Here is a 26846-nt window from a genome sequence, read left to right on the forward strand (position 1 = left end):
CACAAAGGGATCAATCAACAAAGACGGTCACCAAAGAATCACCAAAGAATCACGTGATACATACTCCTGAACCTTCGTAACACCCCTATAAGTTATTCTTTCTTCTTCTCGTTTTCATTGCTCACTCTTTTATTGAGCAGTCCAGTGAGCTTGTATGTCAACACAGGACCTATACATCATTTTTCATAGCGTAGAAAACACATCGTCATCGTCACCGTCACCATCTTCAGCCGGCATCAAGGGCATATGTGGTTGTAAATATGACAGTAGGTTGTTAAATCATAAACTTCACGCAGTATCATAGTGGCTTTTCCTTTAATTCTTCGTCATGCCCTATCCTCCCGCTTGAGCTCGTCTCGGAAAGTTTAATCGTCGTGTTTAGCGATTCAGCATACAACAGGCCTTCCTCAAGGTCGGAGTCCACCTCTCTGAGGCTAATAACCTCAGGTGTCTTCGGTGAACCCTTCTTTAAAACCTAACAGAAGTATTTGAAATCCACAAAACAGATATCACAAAAAACGACAACGCACAATAACGTATATAGCCGATGTCATGATGATAGCGGCTCCGATGAGCGATAGCGTTGAAGGAACTGTGCCGAAGAATACGTATTCCAGGACACCAGCGAATAAGAGCTGTACATATTGACCCATAGAACCACGTGCTGCAGTCTCGCGTTGATAGCCGATCGTAGTCAAAGTCTTTAAATCGACTTTAAGCGGGCAAAGTCAAGGATAATGACAACAACTTGCCTGCGCGAAAAAACCCGAAAGTCCGATGAAAATCAACATGGCAGCCCATTTCCAGTTGTGAGGGTAAACAATTGGAATCATCATGAAGTACATTCTGCACGCCAATATTAATCAGAGCGCGAGCCATAAGACACGACAATGGAGCTCACGCAGAGGAGGCAACAATTGTACACCATGCAGAAAAAAACATCATAAGATGCATCGGATGAGCGCGTTTGCCTATCGCACGCATTGATAATACTGCAACACACTGGTTATGAAGTAGCTCTCGTGGGCAACAACGACGTACAGGCACCAGTCCCTAAGACAATTCCAAAAACAGCAACACTTTGGAGAAGGTTGAAGCAAAAAAAACATCGAGGATAATGGTATCTTACCAGACAGCTCGTATCCTGTCTGTCGCAGTGGCTCTAGAAGCCGCATCACTGCTGTCCGAGTTTACGCTTGAAGTATTACCAAACAAAAAAGGCGGTCGAGCAATTAAAATGACACCAAGCAAGCTCACGACTAGGGGAATGAACGTCAATGAGCGTGAATAAGTGTCAGAAGGACGCTAAGAAAGGATGATTGCACGAACTGCCTGCAAATGCTTCATGCTTCGAATAAGGCTCCTTTAAGACGATGTATCCACCTATTGCTGCTGAGAGCGGCGCAAGAAAACTCAACACAGTCGCATCTGCTAATGAAAGGTACTGCAGGGAATAGTACATCCCGAACAGGCCGAAGAAACTTGAGGGAATTTCAGTAACTGTGTTATAATGACTATTTCTCCAAGTCAGAACTCACCCGCACAAGCCTCTGTTCACCAACAACAGCCTCACGCCTTTGGGACCAAGGAAAGGATCTGGAATCTTCATTGCAACCCTGTCAAAACATATATGAGGGCGGACACAACCGTTACTTGAACGACGTACATATATAATACACAGCACGCCAGGGTGATACCCTGATAATATTCGGACGGCTTGATCAAAGATTTGTATCTGCCAGAATATATTGAAATACCAACCATACGGACTGCGATGAGCTATCAAACTATAAGCCTGGTTTTTAAGATATGTACAAGCGAACATACTTCAAGGGTGTGCATAGGTACATCGAGGCTGTCCAGCTGCTTGACGCCAAGGTTCATGCATACGAAGAAGAATTGCGCCACTATGATCAACAGCATCCCCAGGTTCGTCTCGACGAAGGCAATTACCCCTCGCCATCGTAGCTGCAAATTCTCAAACCATCTAGACTGAGGACCAAAAAATTGACGTCGTGTTGGGGCAGAAGATGTTAGATCGATATCATCCAAGTGAGTTTCGTCCTCCGTTGGGCTCTGGGATAGGGCGATATAGGCGTTTGTCGTGCTCATTTACAGTCACGTTCAACTGGATGTTACGGGAGGAATTGAACGTACCAGCCTAGGGCTGGAGTGACGCGTGGGTTCGAGGTGGATATCGATCTCAGCCAGGGTCATCTCGAGCGTGCTCCGATCCTAATATACATCATATGCTGACTGAGAGCCACACAATTTTAGTGGATGGTACAATAATAAAAACCAGCTGACTGTCGGGAAAGTTCTCACTGCTCAACGTGACCAGTGAGAGTATTCCAGTTATGATGTCTCGAGGTACGTGACCTGTAGCATATTAACCAAGTCGATGTTTAAGAGAACCTCTCAGAGCTAACCAGGGTCTGTCGCTTACCTCACACAAACGCTTTTTTCAGTCGAGAAGTTGAACTCGGCAAGCCTTGTTACATCATGGTGAAGAGAACCGTGAATCTGGGAAAGGCGACAAACCAAACTCCGAACTAATGGCAAGTTTAAGTTTAGCTTGTCGGATGGGCGACAGGGGTGTTTCGTCAAGGTCTGCTAAACATCGGCTAGACGTTAGACGGTGGACAGATTCTGACAATCAACGTTACAACACTCACTCGCAGTGATTTGAACGTGTATGTGGGTCCTCAACGTTCAACTTCCCTTATGCATTGCCGAGGTAACGGGGGCCTTGGTCTATTCTTAACTGCTGACTAGACTGTAGATGTAGATACTACTTCTAGTAATAATAAGAATAGATCCCTCGCAGAATGTCACTGGCCGTGTCGCGTTTGGTAGGTTACTGCTTTCAAGTTGTTGGGTGAAGTATATGGCTGGTTGCATGTAAATCACGTGTCAGAAACTATTAACCGACGACAGTGTATTTATGGCCACTCACGACGAGACAAGTAGAAACGATGGGCGGCGCCAATAACTGACAGTAGGAACAGCGTAACCCCGAAGATTATATGTTCAAGCACTACAGCAAAATGCACACCTTGTCGATATACAACAGAATGCTGAAGGCAATTATCCTGTTAGATGCTAAATAATCAACACGACACGTAAAGTGTAGGGATGTATCTGTGAACCTCGGAGATGCCACGATGGCACACCACAACAAATAGAATGTCATTAGATGCAACAGATGAGCGCGTTTCCGCACGAATTAAAGTGTCCGAGGAAACCCAGTGAAGTGGTCATTATCATGAGGTCAGTCACAATGCGTAAATGCTCCAGTGGCACCAAGCACACCGAACATAGAATGGTAAATTGAGTGAAGGGTGCTCACCCAATAGCCACTAGTCTTTGCGCCGGGGTCGATTCTGGCAAGTGAAAGACGGCAAGCGTCTAAATAGAACGAACTCGGGTGAGTTCTACAGTACATCAGTAAGGAGTGTAGTGAGTATACTAAGATATTACTTACCCCCAGTCGAGTATAAGAGACTCGGGAAAAAGGCGAAAAAACGAGTGTAACGAAAGTATCGTGCGTGGAGTGACCTGATGTGACAACTCCGCTGGCGTACTGAACGAGTATCTAAGTCAAACGAAAAAGCAACTATGTACCATATTGACAGGTTGATTTCTAACAGCAAGTAGCGTCCTTCAGGGATGACAGCTGGAAAGCAGGCGCGCGATCAGGGCAACACCAAGTAAACCGCAAACTAATGACGCCTCTATAAGTGGTCGTAGACAAGAGAAGTAAGAGCATATCTCTCACCTCCCGCGACAGCTTGAATGACGGAGTAACCCTCCTTGAAAAGGATGTGCTGTCGTTAGAGGTACCAAGAAAATGAGGACTGTTGACAAGACCAATACAGTCCACATATTCTGAAAAACATGAGCGGCGAAATCACCATCAAAAAATTGAGATTCTGCGTGTAGATCAAATGTGCACCCAGTGATTCCACGATTAACCCAGCGGCATCAAAAAAAAGCTACGGAAGGCTGTCGACAGACAACACACGCGGCGAGGGACTCTGGAAGATACGGACTTGGAAGATCGTCGAGGAACCACACTTACCGCGCGATAAGGAAAAAGGATACAAGTGACGATGCATGCCACAGGACGGGGGCAGAAATAACAAGCACTAAGGTAGGGGCAGGTGTCGCGGTCAATCTCAGCTGTGAATGCCGTGATGGTGTTCAGGCTTTCGTCGAGAGGTAGATGAGCGGGCGGAGCAAACTCGGAGTCATCACAGAGTGCTACAAGCTCTCATACTAGGGAACAATTACAGGTTTTATATAGACCTGTAAATTCGTGCGCCCTGAGAAGGGACAGGTATCCAATATGTTAAGCTGTACTGTCAGCGGTGCTTTCAGCGGTGCTGTCGGGGGTAGGTTGTCGCCCTGTCAACTGATAGTGAGATGAGTAAAGGAGTCATGTAACAGAACAGGATGATCACTCACGACGACACAGAGAGCGGAAGACATGATGATAGCGGCGCCGAGAACTGACAGCAAAGACGGTACAACTCCGAAGATTAGGCGTTCGAGCACCACAGCAAAAAGTATCTGGATATACATTCCAGTGGTACCGCGCGATACAGTTTCTCGTTGCAACCCCAACGTCAAGAGAGTCTGGAAAGGCAGTGAATTACCGGTGAATGAATGGAGGGTCACTAGTAGCTGACCTGTGCCACGAAGCCAAAGACACCGACCATGAGCAAAAGAAGTGACCATCTCCATGATCTAGGATATACGACAGGAATATTGAAGACGACCATCCTGTTACATAGCAAATGATTAATGTGACGCGCAAATATGCAAAGATATATCTGCGAACCCCAAAGATGCGATGATGGTGCACCACAAGGAAAAGAATGTCATCACATGCATCGGATGAGCTCGCTTTCCAATTGCGCGAATCGAGGTATCTGCGAAAATCATTGAAGCAGTCATCAACGTGAGAAGGTCGACAACGATGCGTACATGCTCCAGTGGCTCCAACAACACCAATCAAAGATGCCCTACCGAACATTGAATGGTGAAATGGGAGGAGCGATGTACAAATGACGACGCTCACCCAACAGCCGCCAGCCTTTGTGCTGGGGTTGTTTCCAGCGAGTCAGGAATAGCAGCTGGCATGGAGTTGAATAGAAATGGGGGGCGAGCGATGAGGACAACACCAAGTAAACTGCAAACTAGTGACACCTCTGAGTATCTATGGACAAGAGAGGTCAGAGCATAACTCTCACCTCCCGCGACGGCTTGAGTGACAGAGTAGCCCTCCCTAAGGAGGAGGCATCCAGCAACCGCAGTTGTAAGAGGTGTCAAGAAAGTCAGGACTGTCGCATCTGCGACAGATAGATACTGAAGCGACAGATACAGTCCACATAATCCGAGAAACCTGAGCGATGAAATGATCACCAAAAATGGAGGTTGTGTGTGTAGATTAATACGCACCCGCTGATCCCACGGATTACCAGTAGTGTTCGAACACCTTTGGGGCCAATGACCGGATTCGGGACCCCCGTGACAATCCTTCGCGCCGTCAGTCGCAGGGTATTGTCTGAAGAAGTAACTAACATACATGTATATCACACAGCACGTCAACGTGATGCCCTAGGGACGAATCTATATTCAAATGAGTGCAGTTCGTAAAAACTCTTTGACGCACCATTCTAACTACAATAACCTGTTATAATGAGATTGATTCCGTTCGGGAAATAAATATAAAGAAACAGCTGACTTCAAACGCGTGCACCGGAGGCTCCAAGCTGTTTAGCAACTTCACCGATAGATTCATGGAAGCGAAAAAAAACTCGGAAGATATAATGTATAGCATCCCGGCGTTATTAGCAACAAAACTTGGGACAGTGGACCGTCTATCCATTGCTCCATCATCTCGGGATGTGCCAGAAGTGGATTGTGTCGAACCATAGTTGTGTCTCATGGTGTGAATGAGAGGAGACTCGCTGTTGCTCATCTTGAAGGTTTGTTTTCCCTGGGTTCAGCCTGAGAACGTTGCGCTAATGCCCTAGTGATATGTGTGCTGAGAGGTGATCGCCTTTTTACAAGGTACAAGTCAACGTACCGACTCCATAAGTTGGTAATACAAATTTAAGCTATCGGCGGCATAAGTATAGGGCTCCTTCAAGAGTCACATTGTCATATACACGTGACATTCCCGCCGAGTATTTTTAGTTTAAGATAAGGATCTAGTGATGTGCACGGCCCGGCTTCAAGCCGCAGGCCGGCCAAAGCTGGCCCTAATTAGGCCGAGCCAAGCTAGGTCCAAGTCATGGCCTGACCATGGCTTGGGGCCCGGTATGGGAAATTGAAAAGCCGGAGCCAGCGGCTCAAGCCATGGCTTTCACGATGACCTTGCTTTTTTCGTGATTGTACAGGTGCATTTAGTTGATTTTAATATGTCATTGTGGTTGTCTCAAGTTGCAATAACATCAGAGACCATGTCTATGAGAGTTAAAGCGAAAGAATAATGAGAGCTCTTCAACATATTATAAATTATCAGCAACAAAACCGTTGCAATGCATACCCTGTAGTAAATTACTTGTATCTCTTTATGGAAATTGTTTCACACCTTAATTGTGGTACAACTATTGTAGCCTGGATGTAGGGCTACAATATTGCCCTCATTTACATGTTAATAGCAGCGAGTCCTGTAATGATACAGACAGAACAATCAAAATGACGCAAACATTGCAACAGTTTTGTTGCTTACTGTATATGTTTCTTCAGAAGCTGAATAGCAGGATCCAAAGTCGGTAGGTTCTTTTCTTCTTTGTTCTGTGCTTTCTGAAGCTTATCCAGGGTAATGGTGGATAGAATCTTCACATCAAGCTTGAATGTCTGACGCCTCATCTGGAGCTGTGCAGACCCAAGAGATTGCCGCCATTGCAGGATACCAAATGGAACGAATGGGAAGGTCTCATGTCTTCTAAAATGCCGGTCATAGTAGCACAACACCCATCTGACGTGCTCTCCAAAGTCAACCTTGACCGCTTGTGTTGCTTCAATCCCTCCCTCTCCATATGGAAACAGGCAGGGAAAGGCCTTCTCGAAGAAATTGTGATGTTCTTCCCCTTGTTTCCCGTGCTCGTTTGGATTGGGAGGAAAATCACTGACAGGCTTTTGACCATGCTGCACAGCATAACCCCCCTCTTTCCCTTCATTCCATAGGTTTGCAAGGCCCCAAGTTATCATCTCACTCGCGGCTAGCCTTGACATATCAGTATCGATTGTGCCCGACACTTGTAAAGGGATGATGTCAGGTCCTATGGTAAGCAAATTAGAATCGATCTGTATGGGTCATGTAATTCCAAGCACTAACCTTCTGTGTCATTCAGCTCTTCTTTGTCATTTGGTGATGTTTTGTCCTGCTCGCCATCATCATTTGGCACATATCTAGCACCCTCTTAATCTACAATCCCAACATCTATCAATTGGCAGACTATCCCAATAATTTCTGGTGGGACATCATCCTCTGGTAGTTCCTCAATCCGTGAATTGCTGATCTCAATATCTCCATAGTATTTGGTGTTGTTCATTTTCAACCACTGTAGGGCATTGAACACAACCTGGCGCCTGACACAACATGTTGTCCGCATCCAATGACGTGGTAGCTTGCCATGGCCGATGAAAGTGACAGAGATGATTGAGGCAAGTATTGCAGGGGTACGAGGCAGGAGCTTTCCCTCAAGCATCAATGCAACCCCCTTCAAGGGCATATCGTAGGTACTAACATTTCCCCACATCCCACGTTGAAGCGTAGATGCATCACGTACACAACTGAACTTTTTTGGAAACAGTTTGAATACAAACACGCAGGATAGAGGAGGGCGATAAGGAGCTGCTCTGGAAATGTCAAGACTTGGAGCTGCCATGGAACTCGTCTGATCCACAGGTTATTGGCAAGTGAAAGACGAGGTGGTTTTTTGCCATCATTTTGGAGGTCATGCTGACAGGTTTGACAGACATTAACCCAGGTATTGTTGCATTCTGATTTGACGCCAGTGGGCTCCAGGAGCTTTCCATTATGGAGATCATGGGCAGGATGAGGAGCTGAAGGAACCAGCTGACATACATTGGGAATGTCATCAAAGTGAATCTGCATCAGCTTTTACTCCATGGCTCCAGCCTCCCGCACGCAGACACCACAAACACCAGATGCCAGTGCAGCATTTGATGTTGCATCATAGAACTTCCGGTAACAATCTTTCACCTCTTCTGTTGATGGAAGCTCCAGGAACCTTGCAGAGTCATATGCATCCTTTGCTGGTGTCTCCTCCTCCATATCATCAAGTCTCTGAGCAACTCGATGTGCCAGACAATCATCAGCACATTTATGTTTTCTTGTTCCTTCAAGCCTTTTTCCCTCTGCCTCTTGTTTCTTCATCTGCCCAGCCTGCTGGAGGAAGTCAATTTGCTCTTGCGGTGCACTGGTGAGTATTCGGGCCACGAGCTTGTCTTTTTTGCTGCATTCCTCACACGAGAAGCTAATGATACCCTTCAATCACGCAAGGATTTCTTTGATGGATAGGTGGTTTAAGTCATCGTTTGATTGTGCAGTATCCATTGGTAGTCTGGTAAGAGCCAAAGCCTGTCATTGAGTTCCTGACACAATACTTATGGCTTTATTTGGCAAGGGACGCTGCACTCTGGTTTGCAATTATCTCTTGGTAGATTTTCCTGTGCACAGACCTGGGCCAGGCATATAAAAGGTGAGCGATTTCATTTATTATTTTAACTGTCTCTTGTCCCGCTTTACATTCTATCTTTCTCCTTTATTTATTGCTCACTCAGGCTATACCCTGTCTGTCACGAGTTCCAAATACAAATCATTATTCCTACTTGAACACTCGTAAAACACCCGTTAAGCGCCCATCACAAGCGCCTGTCGTTAGCGCTCAGTCAGTGTCTGTACCTATAACCTTCACAAACCCTAACCCGAACCCATCCTTTACATTTCCCAACTTCTCTATTCCATTAGCACCCACTACCTTTATCTCCAACATTCCCGATTTCGACTTCCTTTCACAAGCGATCAAGTCACGTGACCCTAGAACCTTCGAGAACCCTTGCACAGCAGTAACACGTTTCATGACATCATAGGTGTAGTTATATTTAGATCATTGTACGATTCCTTTCTCTATTTAATGATTGGCTAGTTAGTTCAGATTCAGATTCAGTCTCCGTTTCAATATATGTATATAGGTAGCTCATTATAGTCAGTAGTTCTTCAGTTCAAACCTCTTGTGTATTAGCTCATTGCTAGCAATCCAAGACATACCTGCTATTCTCTATCCTTCTTGTTGTGATATCCTTGTTTGAGTCCTAGTCTCTGCCCCTGCGTTAATTTGTTATAAGGGTTGTGACACTGTCGCATCTTCTCAATGCCTTGTACCACAACTCTCCCAACTATGCCAACACGTCTCAGTCAGATTCAAGACTGCCTTGTCGAATCTGGCATGTATATCGGTGATGCGTTTTATACCAGTTCTCAACATTTTTTGACCGTCAGATATATAGGTGATCATTCATTTCACAAGAGCATTGCATGGTGCCGCATGGGCAAGGCCAATCAACTTGTCATCACACCATCAACCTCTGCTTCTGGCCCAGCAACTGACCTGCTAGGACCAGAGATTGCAGTCCTCAGTGCAGTCGCGCAAGTATCTTCCAATGATTATTACTTGACCGCAGATGCCAGCTACAAGGGAGCATCCTACTTCTGGCCGGATTTCGCTACTATTAAGCCCTCTTGCACTAATGAGCGGCCAAATATTGAGTCCTTCAACACTGATTTTGACGTTGTCATCGAGAACCTGAAGTGGGTGCAAGACATCATTACAACTGATGGCTTTATCCTCAAACGTGGTGTTTTCCCACCATACACTGATGAATATTGCTTCAAAGTGCGCCATGCGCTGTTTGAAATAAGTAGTAATATCCATTATTTATTTGATGTTAATTGATGTGCGAAGCCACTTGACAGTGATGATCTGGCCACCAACAATACAGAGGACGAAGAGCACAACTCAGATTCCCAAACCAACAGTATGTTAGCCCTATTATACATTTGCTCAAATGCTTAATTGTGTATGGATACGGTTATCTAGAACTTGATGGTATCTTTTTGATCGAGAACTGGCCAACGGTCAACGATGCTGCCAAGGGTGGTCTGGAGGGGATCAAGAAAACCCATTGAGTAGTTCCCATCCTGGCATATGATCTGAAAGGCAACCTGATTGACCCACGGCAATACTGCCGCATACTTGGAGGTGCCACCATCAAGTTGCACTTCTCTCTATCTCACTGGCCAATTACTCCAAAGAAGCACAAGCTGCCAAATAGTGGTATTGACACATACACTGCTGACATTGTAATGATATGTGTCATTTCTCTGCCCACTCCTCTTCCTGGAACACCTCGCAAGAGAACTGTCTCTCAATTTTTTGATCCAAATGAGTCACCAACCAAAAGGAACCGTAACTGATGTGAGTTGATGCATCTTTACTGAAGCTGTTCAGTGCTTACGAAGTTCCTTGTAATGCAGTTTCGATCCCAATGAGTCGCCAACCACCCTAACTGATGTGAGTTCAGATACCTTCGCTGCAGCTGCATGTACGATACTCACTTTCTTTGTAGTGCGGTCTTAAAATTCATTTTTTGTTTCTTCACTCATCCATTTCATCCAACATTCCCTTTGATACGCACTATTTCATTGAATTTCTCAAGTTGACACTTCATCTACAATCTGTGCTAATCTCAGTTGATCCTTTAGTATGGTCTAGTTATAGCCTCTTCTCCCAAAATTGTATCTGCTCGTTAATTCAATCCAAGCAGCAAATGAACTTTTTTCTTTCCTGTTACCAGTCATGTTAGTTGGTCAAGTAAGGTTTCTGCCGGCGCAGGCGGCACTTCCTGAGTTCTTTATTTGTATTTGTATTTACTGTAGTATTTCATTTAATTCAACAGTCACATGTCACATACCCCCTTGTTGAAAATGAAATTTGGCACCTGTCACAGGTCACAAGCGCATTTGTCAAATTGATCCAGTGAGTGACAGCAGAAGCAATTTTCACACGCTAGGTACACTATTTGTGCAAAGGCTGTGAATTCTCAATTTCTTCACCTCACAATAGATTGCAGTTAGGCTTAACAAATTTCCTGGCCAATGATATTAAGACTGATGAAAATTTAGGATATGTCACAGGTCACAGGTGGATCTGTCGAAATGTCGAAAGCACCAAAGATGTCATGGTCACAAGGGTGTGTTGAATTGAACAAAATACTACAGTAATCTGAGCACAAAGTAACTTTTCATATGACCTTGGCAAGTAAGGTAATCTTAGGGCTGCTCAATTCTAAAAGTTCACATTCACCTGGGATCCAAGCAAGTTACAAAACTAATTGCTGACACTTACAACTCCTTATTTGGAACCACACACCAGCTGTTAGCTGGCAATTTTGTTATCAGTTCCCATCAGTCAATGCCAATTCAATGCATTGTTTGATGTTCAACAGTGATCAATATGCCCCGTGCACAGCTACAAAAGCAAGATCATAAGGATATTTTAACTTTACATTCTGTTCTGGCCAGTACATTGGCTGTATCCAGGCATAAGCAAGGCCACCTCGAGGAACTTTTCACTTTGGAACATCAAGATTTCAACAATGAGGAAGTCACTGAACAGCTCACCTACTTTTTCCATGGGACAGCAAGAGGCCTTCGTGTGCTCTCTCTGATGCTATTCATGCACAAGTCTCGTGGTCCCTATATCCAGTGGCAAAAGTGCAACCAATTCTTTGATATATTATTAAGTTGGCCTGATCAAGACTTTTGTCGTGAATATCAGTGAGTGTGCTTCGTTTTTGTTCTCCTTAATATGCTGATGCTCTGACAGTGTTGGTCATGCAATGTTTGACTGCTTAGTGCAAATATCAGAGCAGAATCCAATCTTTGAATCAACAGGAAGAAAGCTGCAGTGACCTGTGTGCTATCAACTCGCGTGTTTCCTCCTTCATTATGGGACTCATGGTGGTGGACTCCATGCAAGCTGCCCATAAGCTTGGGATTGGTTTTGGAACTGTTTTTCTCTATTGCAAGTGCGTAGTATGTGCTCTGCAGGAGATTGAGATGCAAGTAATCACCTGGAGTGACAAGGATTGTCGAAATGAAATGACTGAGACATGTTATGGACCGGTGTAGAGACTCGCGTTTCTGCAGGCACATATGGGCACATTTTGCACCTTTTCACAACTCATGACAATTGGCCTTCAATGCACGACTCGCACCATCAGCTATATTCGACTTCTACTATGTCTCTAGCCATTCCGCACATAATGTGCAGCTTTCCCGTGAAATGCGCCATAGGCGCGATACATTCCCACACAATGCACAGTATTCCCGCATGCGCGCCTTGTGTGCTTTCTCGCACTTAAGTGCCCTGCATCGCAGAAATTCACAAGCAAAATCGCAGACCTACCAAGAAAGCATGGGACGCTACTCTTCCAACTATGCACCGGTCACATCGCCCTCAACAAACATCTCCACCGCATAGCTAGAGCGCCGTCAGCGACATGCCAGGAATGCCATGCCCATGAAGAAACTGTCCACCACTTCCTGTTAGTATGCCCCAAATTCGCCAGACAACGCAACGCACTCAGCATGGAAGTAGGACCACGCCAGCTCCACATCAAATATCTTCTAAGCGAAAGCAAAGGAATCAGAGCGACACTCAAATACATCGTGTGCACAAGAAGAATGGAACAGGCTTTCGGAGACATCACCCCCCCAGAGGAGAAGGAATGAGGAAGAAGGAAAGAGGGAGCAGCTAGAGAAGAGGAGAAGCGCACGCAAAATGTAACACAATATTCCAACGCCTTGAGACGGCATCACTGTCCCTGCTCACGCACGGACCATTGATTAGCACCGACACACCAGAGTCACAATATATATTTAGCAACGTACAATATTGTAGGTAGTGTCCACCATAGGGCCCCGCCCCACGGGACAATAAACAAGGATAAAAAAAAAAAAATAAATCCCTTCCGCTTCCTGATGTGATTTCCATAGTATAAAGTTGCTGACTTACTACTCCATCATTATTACTCCCCTTTGCTGTACTTCCCTCACTATTGGGTTTTACTTTAAAGTAGTAGTCACCACTTGGGTGCACTTTGTGTTTCCAATGGTTATCGTTATCCGCCTATACTAGACCTTTATCCGCACTCATTATAACACTCGCTCTGCATTTGCACTTGCTTTGCACATCTGCTTCCTTATCCATTTCCTTATCCGGTATTTTATGCACAACGCATGCCTTAGCGCTCACGTTCCCATGCTCGTGCTTACCTTAGTGCGCTCTCTCACGCTTCGCGCTCACTTCGCTTTTCTTCTTGCGCTTTCACGCATCCATCACACTTCAAGGGTCTTTCTTTCATCTGGTTCTGTGTTCAGTAGCAGTCCCCTTTAGGGTCAAACGTTCTTGCATTCTGCGAGTATAGCAGCTAGGCAGAGCCAAGACTCACTTATACTGGTTGAGCATTTTTAGATATTTCATATCAGCCCAGCCAGGTTGAGATCGCCTCACCGGTTAGGAATTCCAGATTGCATCGGGATGCTCAATGGCTCCCTCGTGTGGCTTACTGAGATGCTGGATCGAAATGGCCTAACATTTATTTGTCAAAAGAAATATCCTGCTGTAAGTCAATCTTGAATACAACTCAAATGTTTTCTGTTAACTTACCTGATACATAGATCAATGTTCAAGCTGTTGTTGACCATGAGAAATGATTCACAGCAATCAAGCTAGGATGGCCAGTATCAGTATCAGATGTCACAATGTGGAAGAAGTCTCACATCTGGCAACATCAACTTGATTATTTCAAACAAATGCTCTTCTTCTTGCTGATAAAGGTATACTCTCCTTTGCCCTCATACCTTCCATGCACTGACCCTGACTCTGGCTATCTGTTGTCACCCTATGTCCTCTGCCCATTCACCAAACCAGAGGTCAATAGGCAGCTGCCTGCTGAAACAGTCTGCTGCTGCAAATTAACAAGCACTTGTCTTTGCAATGAATCACTGTTGAGCATGTGTTTGGTATACTCAAGGGTCATTTTCCAAGTCCCTGTTTGAAAGATTTGCCGCCTGAGCAGGACATCTGCAATACTTATTGTGTTGTTGAGGCACTTTTCACTCTGCACAATATATGCATTGACCTTGGAGATGTCCCTGAACTTATTCTGCTTTTGATAGTTCTGATCCCAATTGAGATAATGCTGAGGATGATGGAGCTGATGTTGATATCTCCAGCTATGGTGGGGTTACTGGGGATGATGAACCAGAGCTTCCTGCTTGGAAATCTGATGAGTGGTTGAGGGAAGCTGGTCGTCATTGTCATCTCATGATTCTAAATGATCTTTTTCCGCGATGATACTTGATAGCAATTACTGACCTGCAATACTGAAGTACTTCAATAACACTTGATGAGCTGTCTCTTTCACCTCATCTGGCATCCCATCTATAGTAAAAACCTCTCATGCATTCTTCACCTTTGCCTCACATTCCACTGGTGTCACCTCAGCCTGCCCTTTTCCTACCAGGTAATTATGTTGCTTATCCTCTCGGTGTAGAGACTCGCGTTTCTGTGGGCTCATATGGGCTCATTTTACAAATTCTGACAACTGGCCTTCATGGCACAACTTGCACCATCATCCACTATGACTTCCACCATGGAGCGCACCACTTCCTGCGAAACGTGCCATAGGCGCGCTACTTTCCCGCACAACACGCAGTATTCCCACATGCGCGCCTTGCGCGCTTTCTCGCGCTTAAGCGCCCTGCATCGTGCATCATCCAGGAGCATCCATCCATCGTCCAACCAGTGTCACAACCCTTATAACGAATTAATGCAGGGGCAGAGACTAGGACTCAAACAAGGATATCACAACAAGAGGATAAAGGATAGCAGGGACAGTCTTAGGATTGCTAGCAGTAAGCTAATACAAAAGAGGTTTGAACTAAAGAACTACTGACTACAACGAGCTACCTATATACATATATTGAAGCGGAGACTGAATCTGAATCTGAACTAACTAGCCAATCATTAAATAGAAAAGAGAATCGTATGATGATCTAAATATAACTACACCTATGATGTCATGAAACAGTGTCACTGCTGTGCAAGGGTTCTCAAAGGTTCTAGAGTCACGTGACTTGATCGCTTGTGAAAGAAAGTCAAAATCAGATATATCGGAGATAACGGTAGTGGGCGCTAATGGAATAGAGAAGTTCGGGAATGTAAAGGATGGGTTCAGGTTAGGGTTTGTGAAGGTTATAGGTACAGACGCTGACTGAGCGCTAACGACAGGCGCTTGTGACGGGCGCTTAACGGATGTTTTACGAGTGTTTAGGAAAGAATAATGGTTTGTATTTGGAATTCGTGACATTACCCCCTCTCTAGGGTGAGCGTCATCGCGAACGTAGGATGGTCGGATGTTTTTCTCTCTCCATTGTTTGAATGCATCCGTATCAAGAATAGATCCTAGAATTCTTTTGGATTTAGCAGCCATGGGATTCTTCTTATGGAATTCCGCAATTAGAATCAGGGAGTTTTTAACGTTTTCTTCTGGCTCCCATGTCGATTCTTCTATCGGATATCCTTCCCATTTTACTCGGTATTGCACTTTTCCTCGGAATTGTCGGCTATCTAATACTTCTTCTACAACAAATTCTTCCTGATCGTCAACAATGTCTGGAGGTGGTCGGGTGGGTTGAGAATGAGGGGTCATTTGAGATGCATAATATGGAGTAAGCAATTCCACATGGAAAACTGGGTGAATCTTATAGCTCTCTGGCAATTTCAATCTGTAGTTCACTTCACCGGTCTTCTCTAGTATTTCAAAGGGCCCAAGACGACGATCTGACAATTTTTGACTTGGACGACGTTGTTTAATATTTTTTGCGTCTAGCCAGACCTTGTCTCCCTTTTGATACTGAGGTGCATCCTTAACTCCTCGGTCATAGAAGCGTTTCATGCGTTCATTAACCATTTTCAGAGTGTTTTCCGCATCATCTCTTGCTTCTCTCATCTGATCTGCTCTCTCATCGGCGGCGGGAATAAAGGATGTGGAGTTCGGAGATACAGTGAATTCAGGATTATATCCATAAAGGACTTTGAACGGACTGTGACCGGTTACTGTGACTGCATTGTTATGTGAAAACTCTGCTATTGGCAGCCAAGATACCCAATCATTCTGTCTGTACGAGGTAAACATACGCAAGTACTGTTCAACTTCTTGGTTTACATGTTCTGTTTGTCCATCTGTTCTGGGATGATAGGAAGTCGAGGCAGACCATTTCGTTCCTAATCTTTTCGATACTTGTCCCATAAACTTCGAGATGAACTGTGTTCCTCTATCCGAAATCACTTTCTTTGGTGTACCATGATGTTTCCATACATTTCTTAGAAATAGCTCGGCAATTCCCTTCGAGTCTACGTCTTTGGTGGTGGGAATGAAGTGCGATTGTTTTGAAAATCGATCAACAACAACAAATATACTGTCGCATCCTTCACTCTTCGGCAAGTCCACTATCCGGTCACATGAGATCGTTTACCAAGGTCCTTCTGGAACTTCATTTGGCTGTAAAGGTCCCGTTGGTCTACTTGGGAACACTTTCGTCTGTTTGCATCGATCGCAACCGTCTACATAATCATGGACATACTTCGTCATTGAAGGCCACCAATAGTTTCTGGAAATCAATTCTAAGGTTTTGGCACGTCCAGGGTGTCCAGCTGGTGGAGAGTCGTGAAACAACTCCAATATCTCTCGGTGGATCTCTTTATCATTTGGAACGTATACTAATCCTCGGAACAACACCAATCCGTCCTCAACATTCCATTCTTCGATTCCTCTGCGCAATTGTACCGGTGCTGCTTTAAGCGTTTCTAGCGCTTTCATTACTTCGGGCTCTCGTTCTGTGCTCTTTCTTATCTTTTTCATGAGCGAACTTTCTCCTTCTATGAGAATTTGGCCTCTTTTAGCAGCATTGATCTTGAAAAATTCCAGTTTTCAACAAAATGCGGTCAGAATTATCGTTTTTCTACCCCCCCTCTGTGGTCTTCTCTCCGAGATAGATGGTCGGCTTTGTCATTGACTACACCAGGCTTATGTTGGAGCGTAAATTTGTACTCCGCCAGTAACAAACTCCATCTGGCTTGCCTTCTTGTCAACTTCTGACTTGTCATGAAATACTCGAGATTCTTATGATCCGTCCAGATCTCCACATGTTGGGGTTTTCCCTGCACATAGTGCCTCCACTCTTCCAACGCTCGAATGATTGCTAATAACTCTTTATCGTGAATGTCATAATTTCTTTCTGCATCATTCATCGACTTTGAGTAATAAGCTACTGGATGCCATAGATCGTCTTCCATCAATTGAGATAGAACTGCTCCTGTTGCATAATCAGAAGCATTGGTTTCTATTTTCATTTTCTTTTCAACATCCGGCATGACTAAGACGGGAGCTTCTGTAAAACGCTTCTTTAATTCATCGAAGGCGTTTTGCTGTCTCTCTGTCCAATCCCATTTGGCATCTTTTCTCAGTAAATCAATCATTGGTCTGGCAATGTCTGAGAACCCAAGTATAAATCTTCGATAGAAGTTGGCAAAGCCCATGAATGCTTGTATATCTTTTACGCATTTGGGAACAGGCCATTTTAATACTCCTTCTACCTTGACGGGGTCCATAGACACACTGCCCTTTTCCACAATCAACCCAAGGAACTCGACTTTAGACTGTTTGAAGCTACATTTCTCAGGCTTCAAGTACAGGTCATTCTCTTTTAATCATTTGAGTACTTCTCGCACGACTTTCTGGTGTTGCTCTCTATTTCCATTCGTAAAGACCAAGATGTCATCGATATAAACGACCACTGTTTTGCCGTCTATTAAATCTCTGAATATCTCATTCATCATGGTCTGGAAAGTTGCTGGAGAGTTCATCAACCCAAAATACATTACGGTTGGTTCGTGGTGACCAAAAGGCGTTTTGAAAGCTGCCTTCCACTCATCTCCTTCTTTCATCCGAATATTGTTATACCCCCATCTGTCATATCCCGTATTCTGGACCTACGTCCGATGATGTTCCCATGCCTTCCGGACACCTTCCGGATGCACATCCGGACCTCCATACCCTTATCCATGCCTGCAGTCCTCCAGTCCACTATCGGTTCGGATCTGTACACCTTCGTACATCCATATATCCATACCTTCAGACCTCCGCAGCTAAGCCTGCTTCATCCACCCTTGATCCCATCGGATCCGAGCTCATCCTACCTGAGACTTTACCTTCCCTAGACTACCGGATGATATCCATGATCTATATCCTAGTCTCGTCTTCACCTAGATCTCCAGATCCGCTCATCCGATATCCAGACGCCTCATCCGATATCTCTAGACCTCCGGATCCGACCTATACTCATATCCGAAGCTCAAACCTTAAATCAGCGTCTATCTCCTTATGGTAATCCTCTTGACTCCGGACTTCGGTTATCTGTGTTTCCGTCTTGCTTATTGATCCTTGTACTTTGTTCATCTCCGAGTTCATTTGTTTATGTTCCGTTCATACTTACCAATATGTTTCCACATGCTCGTACATAGCATTTGTCTTCAGCTTACTGATCCTCTCAGATCCCGTCCAGTATATAAACCTCTGTACAACTCCTGTAAAGTTTCCTTAGTTCGAATATCATCTTAGATTCTGCTCAACATAGACTTGCTCTCTCGCATCCTAGACTTCACTCATTCTGATCTCGGACTTCGGTCCATCTTAGTATTGCCTTTCCTTAGGCCTAGGGAAGGATTCCCTAGGCCAACCTTCCGGTCCTCCGGATTTATCCTTCCGTCTATATCCATGCTTAGGGATTGACTCCCTAAGCCGAAGCTTTGCCTTTCCGGCACTTCCTGTCTTTCCGAGACTTCTGTCTAAACCCCGTCTATCTGACTCTACCATAGTGTAGTCTACCTCCGTCTGTTTCTACTCCGGACCTTGTCCGTTGTAGCCCTTCTTCTCTTGTCCTAGAATCCTGTCCGCTCCTCCGGTCCTCCGGACGTCGTAACCTTCGGACGTTGTAACCTTCAGACGTCGCAACCTTCGGACGTCGTAACCTTCGGACGACACAACCTTCGGACGTCTTAACCTTTGGACCTCCGGACGTCCTGTCCTTCGGACCACTCCTCCTACCCTATCCTGCTTTGGACTCTGTCCCTTGCAGCCTATCTTCTATGTGTTTCCATCTAGGGAGCTTACCTTCGGATCTAATGCAGTGGGTGAAACTCTTCCAGAGTTTCCTATACTCATCCGAAAGTTTCCCGCGCTCATCCAGAAGTCCTCCAGCACTCAACCAGAGTAGCCAGCCTCCGGAAGTCCTTTGGACTTCGTCGGATTCCATCTGGACTTCATTCTGAAATTAAGGGCACGTACTCGGGTAAGGGGCACAGTGCACGAGCTGAGGCCAAGCCCTTTGGATCCGTCTACCCTTGAGCTACGGTCTTAACACCATCATACATCCATCTTGGAGTACATTGTGGCACCAGTAAGGGCATCAATCAGGTCTTGAGATCTCGGTAGCGGATACGCATTTTTAACCGTCTTCTCATTAAGCCTTCTATAGTCCATAACAGGTCTCAGTTTGCCATCTTTTTTGGCCACAAAGAAGAAAGCTGCTGCAACTGGAGATTGTGAATCTCTAATACGTCCTAGTGCAGTCTCGGCTTTTAACCAATCTTTCAAGGTGTCCATCTCCTTAGGTGACAAGGGATAAGGTTTTGCATTCGGAGGAAGATCATTGTCATCTTTAAGATCCACAGCATGATCCCATTTCTTTCTTTCAGGGAATCATTTGGACTCTTCTTCTGAGAACACTCCCAGGTAATCGTGAAGCCAGTCTGGAACCATCTCTTCAACAGACTTCTTCTTCTTTGTAGCTTCTTCTGCTACCTTCTGCTCCGTGGCGACCGAGGCTTTGTATCTAATCCATCTTTCAGGACTTTCTTCATCTTCTACCTCTTCACATGTCGCCTTCCTCGTGTTCATATCTTCATCGTCATCCTCTTCTGTGGGAATCAGATCCGGAATCATGTCTGCCTGTTTTTGTGCTTTTCTGTTTTCTCTATTTTTTTGTCTTTGTTCCTTTTTCGTAATACATTTAAGCGGACACCTAGATAACGAAAACTGTCCTGCATTCCAGTCTATTTCTGGATTATGATATCTTAACCAGTCAATGCCGATAATAACATCATCACTTCCCAAGTCTGTAACCATGAAGGCTGCTTTGTCTTCTACATGGTTACTGATCTTTAGACTTAGTTCGGCGAAATGAGTCATCGATCCAGCGGCATTTAAAGAACCGTCTATGTTCTTTACTGGAATAGGCCTTAATAATTTACGGCATATTACATCATTCTTTTTCACAAACTTCTCGTTGATAAATAATGTTGATGCACCACAGTCCACGAGTGCTTTCACGTCTGCTTGTCGATTCTTTCCTTTCAGGGTAATCAGAATGTAAAAATGCTCTGATTTCGATCGCAAATATACTTCTGTTACATCCGAGAACGTAGATAAGATTGAGAAACGATTGTTCGGGTCTAAGTCCGCAGACTCTAACTCAGACCTCTCTAAAAACCCTTATCTCCTTTGGTTTTTATATACTCTTTAAACCATTGGGGCATTGAGTCTTCCTTTGGCACTTCAGTAGCCTTCACTTGCGCTTTCGGAGCGCCCTTGCAGTTTCTTGCCATATGGCCTTCTTCACCACAGCGATAGCAGTTGAAAGAACCAGTCTTTCCTTGAGGTTTGGGAGCTCCTCTCTGCTTGTTGGCGTCGACGTCCATGGCGTTACTGTCTCGGTTGGAACCAGCCCTTGGTTCGAAGTTTCTTGCGGTCCTGTTAGGGGTCCAAAAAGAAGTCTTCTTCTTCTCCGCATCTAACTCCTCGAAGTTTCGTCCTATTTGGATTGCATGCTCTATTAGTTTCTGCATGTTGTCCTTGTCTTTGTAGGCGATATAAGCAAGTTGTAATTTGACGCGGTCCTGAAGTCCTGCTCTATACTTCTGGCGTAAGTCATAGTCGGAGAACTTGGTGTGTGCAGCTTTTTGTTTGAAAGTAGCTGTATACTCTGGAACGGAAGAAGATCCTTGTCTTAAGGAATCTAATTCTCGAACTGCCTTGCCTTCAAGGTCTTCTTGTGCCCACATGGCGGTGACGTCTTCGTCTAACTTCTTCATGGTGAGAGTTCCATCAGCATGTTCTTCAATGTAGGACTGTGCCCATTTAGCAGCAGATCCTTTCATGAACGAAAGCATGACTGAGATTCTTTGCCTTTCTGTGATGCTAGGCCATTGCGTCATATAGAGCGCTATTTGTGTTGCCCACATCTTGGCATCGATGGAATCTTTATCACCTGTGAATTCTGTGGGTTTAGCCATCTTGATTGAGGCTGTGGCAGAGGCGGCGGATGATCCGAAGGATGGTGATGAAGTGAGTTTGTCAATCTCAGCTTGTTGCATTTGAATTCGTAGAGCTAAATCTTCATTCTTTGTTGTTAGCTCGTCATTCTTGTTTTGCAAAACCGTGACTTGATTTTGCCACAATAAATTGTTTGCAGCAATTTGTTCTTGCACGTATTGCACAAACTCTTCACTGCTGCTAGGCATTCTTGGTGGGGATGGTTCAGACATAGTACCAGTTGTTTTCTGGAACCCAATGTAGAGACTCGATCCTGGGTAGCCTCACAATGGCACATATTGCAACATAGGTCGAGTCTACAGTATCATGCATGTAACACGACACTTGCGCGATAAACGCGACGTTCGCGCGACGCGCGCGACTTAGGCGACACTTCCGCGACATAGGCGACACTTCCGCGACATAGGCGACACTTGTGCGACTTGCGCGCGCTTTAGGCGAATTTTCCTGCGCCTAAGCGCTATAGGGCGCCTGACTTCCCACTGTGTTTTCCCATGTCCAACCAAGTTCCCAGGTATGCATTTCTCCATTTATCATTTATTTCAACATCGTACCATGTTTATTTTCACTTGGTACACATTTTTCATGACACATTTTTTGACTTGACACAACACACATTACCACGGACCACCACCATCATAGACAGTCACCATCTCCGAGTTTTTATTATGTTTTGAATAAATCATCGCAAGCCCTAGTAGCAGTTAGCTCTAGTGGCCATATCCGCATCAGTTGTCTTATCAGCATCTCAGTACACGTCTTAACATCTCACTATCGCTCGCATACCGCTTTCACCCAGTTCCGCTTTTCGACGCGCGACTATCCCGCGCTTCGCGCGCCTATAGCGCCTTTGTTCCCGCGCTTTCGCCTTATCACGCGCTTTGCGCATTCCCCCTAGAGTTGACCAGTGGATATTTGCTTTCTCCGCTTCCCCTAAGGGACGAACATATCGCACTCATATTTTCCTCCCTTCAACAATTATATCAGCTGCACCCTCAGCTGAGTTGAAGATCCTTCACCGATTTACTGATGTCTGTGAAGAGCTAGTCGTAACGGCTCTTCCGAGAAGGAAAGATGATGAAAGGGAAGATGAAAAAGGATTTACGTAATCTGGAAAACTGAAGCGGTCCCCGATATCTGATCGGATCTACCTTGTACTTCAGGGTCAAAGGGTCCTGGTAAAACCCAACTGACTCTTCCCTAGATATTGACTAGAAAAGGTTTGTACGTAACAACTATACTCGCCAAGTGGGAAAACTAGAACGCCAAGGTGCTCTTCCAGCCGAAGCTTACAAGTGACCGAGTCTGGACTAGGAAATTCCTCTAAATACTCGGGTAGAGTAGCCTACGTATCGTATGAAGAAAGGTGATAAGGTAAAAAGGAAATTATAGTAACATTGAGCAGGCAGGGTTTTGTGCCAGCACTCAAAGTTGTAGTGACACGCCTAATGTCGTGAACACCTCCGTATACTGGCGGCTGCAATGTAAGGCAGGGCCTGGTATAGGACTACTAACTACAAAAACGGATAGGTATGAATGCGCTCAAATGAGCAAAGGGGAGAGTGATAGAATCAAGGGTCACAGCTGTTAAGCCGGGCAATGTAAAATGTGTAACGGTTCTGTTTGATTGAGGATCGCGAATAGTCGCAAGATGCTCAGATCAAAGAGAAAAAGGTGCAAGCGGTAATGCGTGGAGTCAGAGTCCCCTATAGTTCAAACCTAATGTCACAACCCTTATAACGAATTAATGCAGGGGCAGAGACTAGGACTCAAACAAGGATATCACAACAAGAGGATAAAGGATAGCAGGGACGTCTTAGGATTGCTAGCAGTAAGCTAATACAAAAGAGGTTTGAACTAAAGAACTACTGACTACAACGAGCTACCTATATACATATATTGAAGCGGAGACTGAATCTGAATCTGAACTAACTAGCCAATCATTAAATAGAAAAGAGAATCGTATGATGATCTAAATATAACTACACCTATGATGTCATGAAACGTGTCACTGCTGTGCAAGGGTTCTCAAAGGTTCTAGAGTCACGTGACTTGATCGCTTGTGAAAGAAAGTCAAAATCAGATATATCGGAGATAACGGTAGTGGGCGCTAATGGAATAGAGAAGTTCGGGAATGTAAAGGATGGGTTCAGGTTAGGGTTTGTGAGGTTATAGGTACAGACGCTGACTGAGCGCTAACGACAGGCGCTTGTGACGGGCGCTTAACGGATGTTTTACGAGTGTTTAGGAAAGAATAATGGTTTGTATTTGGAATTCGTGACAACCAGTCCCTTGGTATGTCCCTTTTCATTATCTGACTATATTTGGCATATTACACTTCCTATTTCGTTATGGACCCTTACTTTACATCACCTTACCTCACTTACATACTTAGAGTGCTCCCTATTTGGCTCCGAGCCCTGGGAGAGTGCTTAGGTAGAACTTACATACTCTCATGTTCGTTTTACACCCCAAAACTTAACCACCTTAGCTTCCTACCACTCAGTATCTATCACCAGTTAGTTCCATGCAATGCATGTGTCCATCATCATTTTGAGGCCCTAGCATCAGTCTATAGCTAGTGGCACTATCAGTATCCGTCTAGATCTGCACTTTACCTCTTATCAGTCCCAGTATCTGTCTTCTACACTTGTGCACTGCTTGCACTACCTTCCCGTGCGCGCTTTCTCGCGCTTTCACCACCATTCACCAGGGTTGTTCAGCATCATTCCGTGGATCCTTGCTTTCCTTGCTTCCCCTTTAGGGTTGAACGTTCTTGCATTCTGCGAGTATAGCAGCTAGGCAGAGCTGAGACTCACTTATACTGGCTGAGCACTTTTCTTATATGTGCCTGCCAGGTTGTGATACCCACATCAGAGCTCACATTTTTCGAGCAGCTTCAGGCATGCAACATCGCTGTCTGCTGTTGCCTTCAGGGAATCAGTGTTTGATGCAAAAAATTCAGTAGCTTCATCGACGATACCAGTCTGCAAAGCCTTGTGTTTGTGCCATGGCACAGGAACTCCTTTATGCGACATTGGCTTCACTTTCTTGTCACCTGTGGATGAGACTGACTTGCATGCAGGTTGACTTGCTTTTGGCTTGGTCTTGCTCTCTGTATCACTGTCCTTGTTTTCACCATCACTGTTCTCATCACTGTTGATATTGATTGTATCCGAGATCATTCCAGAGTGAAATTCTTCTTCTTGCACGAGTCCTGGGTGTTCACCAAGTCTGCCAATTCATGTAATAGTAAGTAATGTTTCAAGCAGATATTCAGCTGCTCACCTGTTATTGAATAGTTTTTACCATCCTTCTCCATACCATTTTTTCAATGTGGCACCAGATAAGTTCCCAATATCCTTCCCAGCTTTGTAAGCATTCTCAATTTTCTTGTCAAGGACTGCAACATCAGGATCACCACTGCCATTGCCAGTGATGGACTCAAAATTCAAGATATACAAAATACTTGTTGTAAGCGCTCATAATGTCCCTTGATTGACTCTGGGCTGCGCCATCCTTCAAATATATGTTCAGAGACCTGTGTGGTGAACAAGTTTTGGCTGGGCTGTAGGTAAAAGCACCAAACCAAAATATACAAGTCTTCTGCTCTGCCTAGCTGCTACTCCTGCTAGCAAGAATGTTCGACCCTAAAGGATCTCTGACTAGGCTCAGGCTCAAGGAAAGAGAGTGGAGAAGGTACTCCAAGTCAAGGTAAGAAAACTATGTTCCAGGAGCTATCTGGTGAGCTGAGAAGCTACAACTAGAAAAGCTACAACTAGGGAATGCTACTGAATAACCCAAGTGAATGGGGAGCAACCAAAGAACTGGAAACAGGGAAAACTAGGTAATGACTGTAGAGTCCTAGGTAAAGAGTGAAGTGATTATGTAAGCAGCAAAAGTGCGATCCTAATCTAAGGAAAGTGTCGATAAGACCTGCATAATGAAAAGTGCCTCTGCAAGGTTACAGAAAGTTTGAACACCACAACGGTCTTAACACCTTGGTGCACTCATATCTGAGATGACAAGCACAATTATTAACTTATCACACTGACCCCAACATTGCAAATTATCTTTTTGAATCTTTGTCTGAGTCAAACTCATATCTCAACAAGCTTGATTATTGCTTCAACTAGTAGTGTCACAGCTCAACTACAGTCTGTTCTTGTTCAGTGTGACAATCATACCAGTGCTAGGCATGTATGAGTGTTACAGCTATATTTTGCCTTGTCTAGGAAAAGAAGTTAAAACACTAATCACTAACTTTCTTATCCAACGACTCATCCGCCTTAGGATTGCTTTGTCTTATGGTGTGCTATCCAGTCCAATGCTTGGGTATCCTGTCCTCCCATGTCCTACCTATGCCCACCTACCTCCACTGGTGCATTATTAGTCCTTTATTGTTGCTATTAATTGGTCGCAGGTCTTATTACATGTATCTTTGTGTTCTGCTGCACTGCATGTCTTATTACTTATAGTCAGAATGTGCTCCCGCATCAGTAAAATGCCTGGTTCCTTACCTTACTTATTTTTAACTTTTCTCGTACAATAAGCAGAAATAAGCAAGGGTAAAAATAAGTAAATGGCCAGCTGAAAAAGGGCCACTCATCATCTGGATTTCTACTTTTTTCACTTATTTTGCTTTTTTTTGCACAGCAAGCAATTTCTCATTTAGTAACAAGCACACTAAAAGCAGCAGGAAAGCAAAAAAAAAGGGGGCTGTCCAAGTGAAAAAGCAGAAATCAAGGAAGCACATATGGAAATTGTGTAGTGAAAGGAAAGCAAAAGACAGGGGGCCATTGGAGCAAAAAAAGTGGAAATTAAGAGAGCAACATATGGAGATCATGTAGTAAAACTAGAGAGCAGGCAGAGGTGGTACCAGTATAGACCTGAAACCATGCACAATATGATGAGATTAAAAGAAAATGAGTGACAAGAAGCAAATGACAACAGCATAGTAGAATGAATTAGCAGTGTGCGAGTGATGAGGATATATATCTTGACAGGGTTTAGAACAGTGGGGACCAAGTATAGTAAACACTACCAGTAGCAACAGCAGCCTGTGTCCATAGTGCTGTTGGAGATTTCTATGAAAAATACATGAAATTCAGTAAAGATGCAAGTCAACAAAAGCAGCACATAAATATACAGCAAAGTGCACTCGTCTTTGGACTCGTTCTCTGTGACAGCCAAATCCAGGCTGCACATTCCTTCAAGCCAGACCACACTATGTCCATCAATGATGCAATGAAGGCTAGTCCCTTCTTCTCGATGAATATGGCATA

At 44.6% G+C, this 26846-nt stretch overlaps 4 protein-coding genes across 4 annotated transcripts; 1 reads left to right on the forward strand and 3 right to left on the reverse strand.

The window, feature by feature from the left end:
- Positions 1-269: 269 nt before the first annotated feature.
- DFJ58DRAFT_771948 (uncharacterized protein) lies at positions 270-1878 on the reverse strand. Its single transcript, XM_041389188.1, has 11 exons — positions 1828-1878; positions 1762-1779; positions 1667-1698; positions 1539-1616; positions 1330-1481; positions 1130-1259; positions 1042-1079; positions 902-992; positions 753-846; positions 531-701; positions 270-475 (listed from the first exon to the last, which is right to left on the reverse strand). The coding sequence occupies exons 1-11, from the start codon at positions 1840-1842 to the stop codon at positions 299-301; spliced, it is 996 nt and encodes a 331-aa protein (XP_041247323.1). The 5' UTR covers positions 1843-1878; the 3' UTR covers positions 270-298.
- A 2473-nt stretch (positions 1879-4351) lies between these two features.
- DFJ58DRAFT_724557 (uncharacterized protein) lies at positions 4352-5986 on the reverse strand (the record flags this gene model as incomplete). The annotated part of the gene is made up of 11 exons (XM_041385118.1): positions 4352-4414; positions 4468-4638; positions 4692-4785; positions 4844-4934; positions 4990-5027; positions 5084-5201; positions 5256-5407; positions 5464-5541; positions 5591-5622; positions 5678-5695; positions 5750-5986. 11 exons carry the CDS (start codon positions 5984-5986, stop codon positions 4352-4354), a joined length of 1092 nt encoding a protein of 363 aa, XP_041247324.1.
- Positions 5987-6664: 678 nt separating this feature from the next.
- Positions 6665-9122, reverse strand: DFJ58DRAFT_838742 (uncharacterized protein; the record flags this gene model as incomplete). The annotated part of the gene is made up of 7 exons (XM_041392479.1): positions 6665-6680; positions 6743-7295; positions 7352-7433; positions 7473-7809; positions 7997-8095; positions 8145-8516; positions 8962-9122. 7 exons carry the CDS (start codon positions 9120-9122, stop codon positions 6665-6667), a joined length of 1620 nt encoding a protein of 539 aa, XP_041247325.1.
- A 318-nt stretch (positions 9123-9440) lies between these two features.
- DFJ58DRAFT_724559 (uncharacterized protein) lies at positions 9441-10228 on the forward strand (the record flags this gene model as incomplete). The annotated part of the gene is made up of 3 exons (XM_041385119.1): positions 9441-9935; positions 10005-10077; positions 10140-10228. 3 exons carry the CDS (start codon positions 9441-9443, stop codon positions 10226-10228), a joined length of 657 nt encoding a protein of 218 aa, XP_041247326.1.
- Between the last annotated feature and the right edge of the window lie 16618 nt (positions 10229-26846).

This window comes from Suillus subalutaceus (assembly GCF_016647625.1).
Source record: "Suillus subalutaceus strain FC151 chromosome Unknown DFJ58scaffold_20, whole genome shotgun sequence".
Classification (NCBI taxonomy): domain Eukaryota; kingdom Fungi; phylum Basidiomycota; class Agaricomycetes; order Boletales; family Suillaceae; genus Suillus; species Suillus subalutaceus.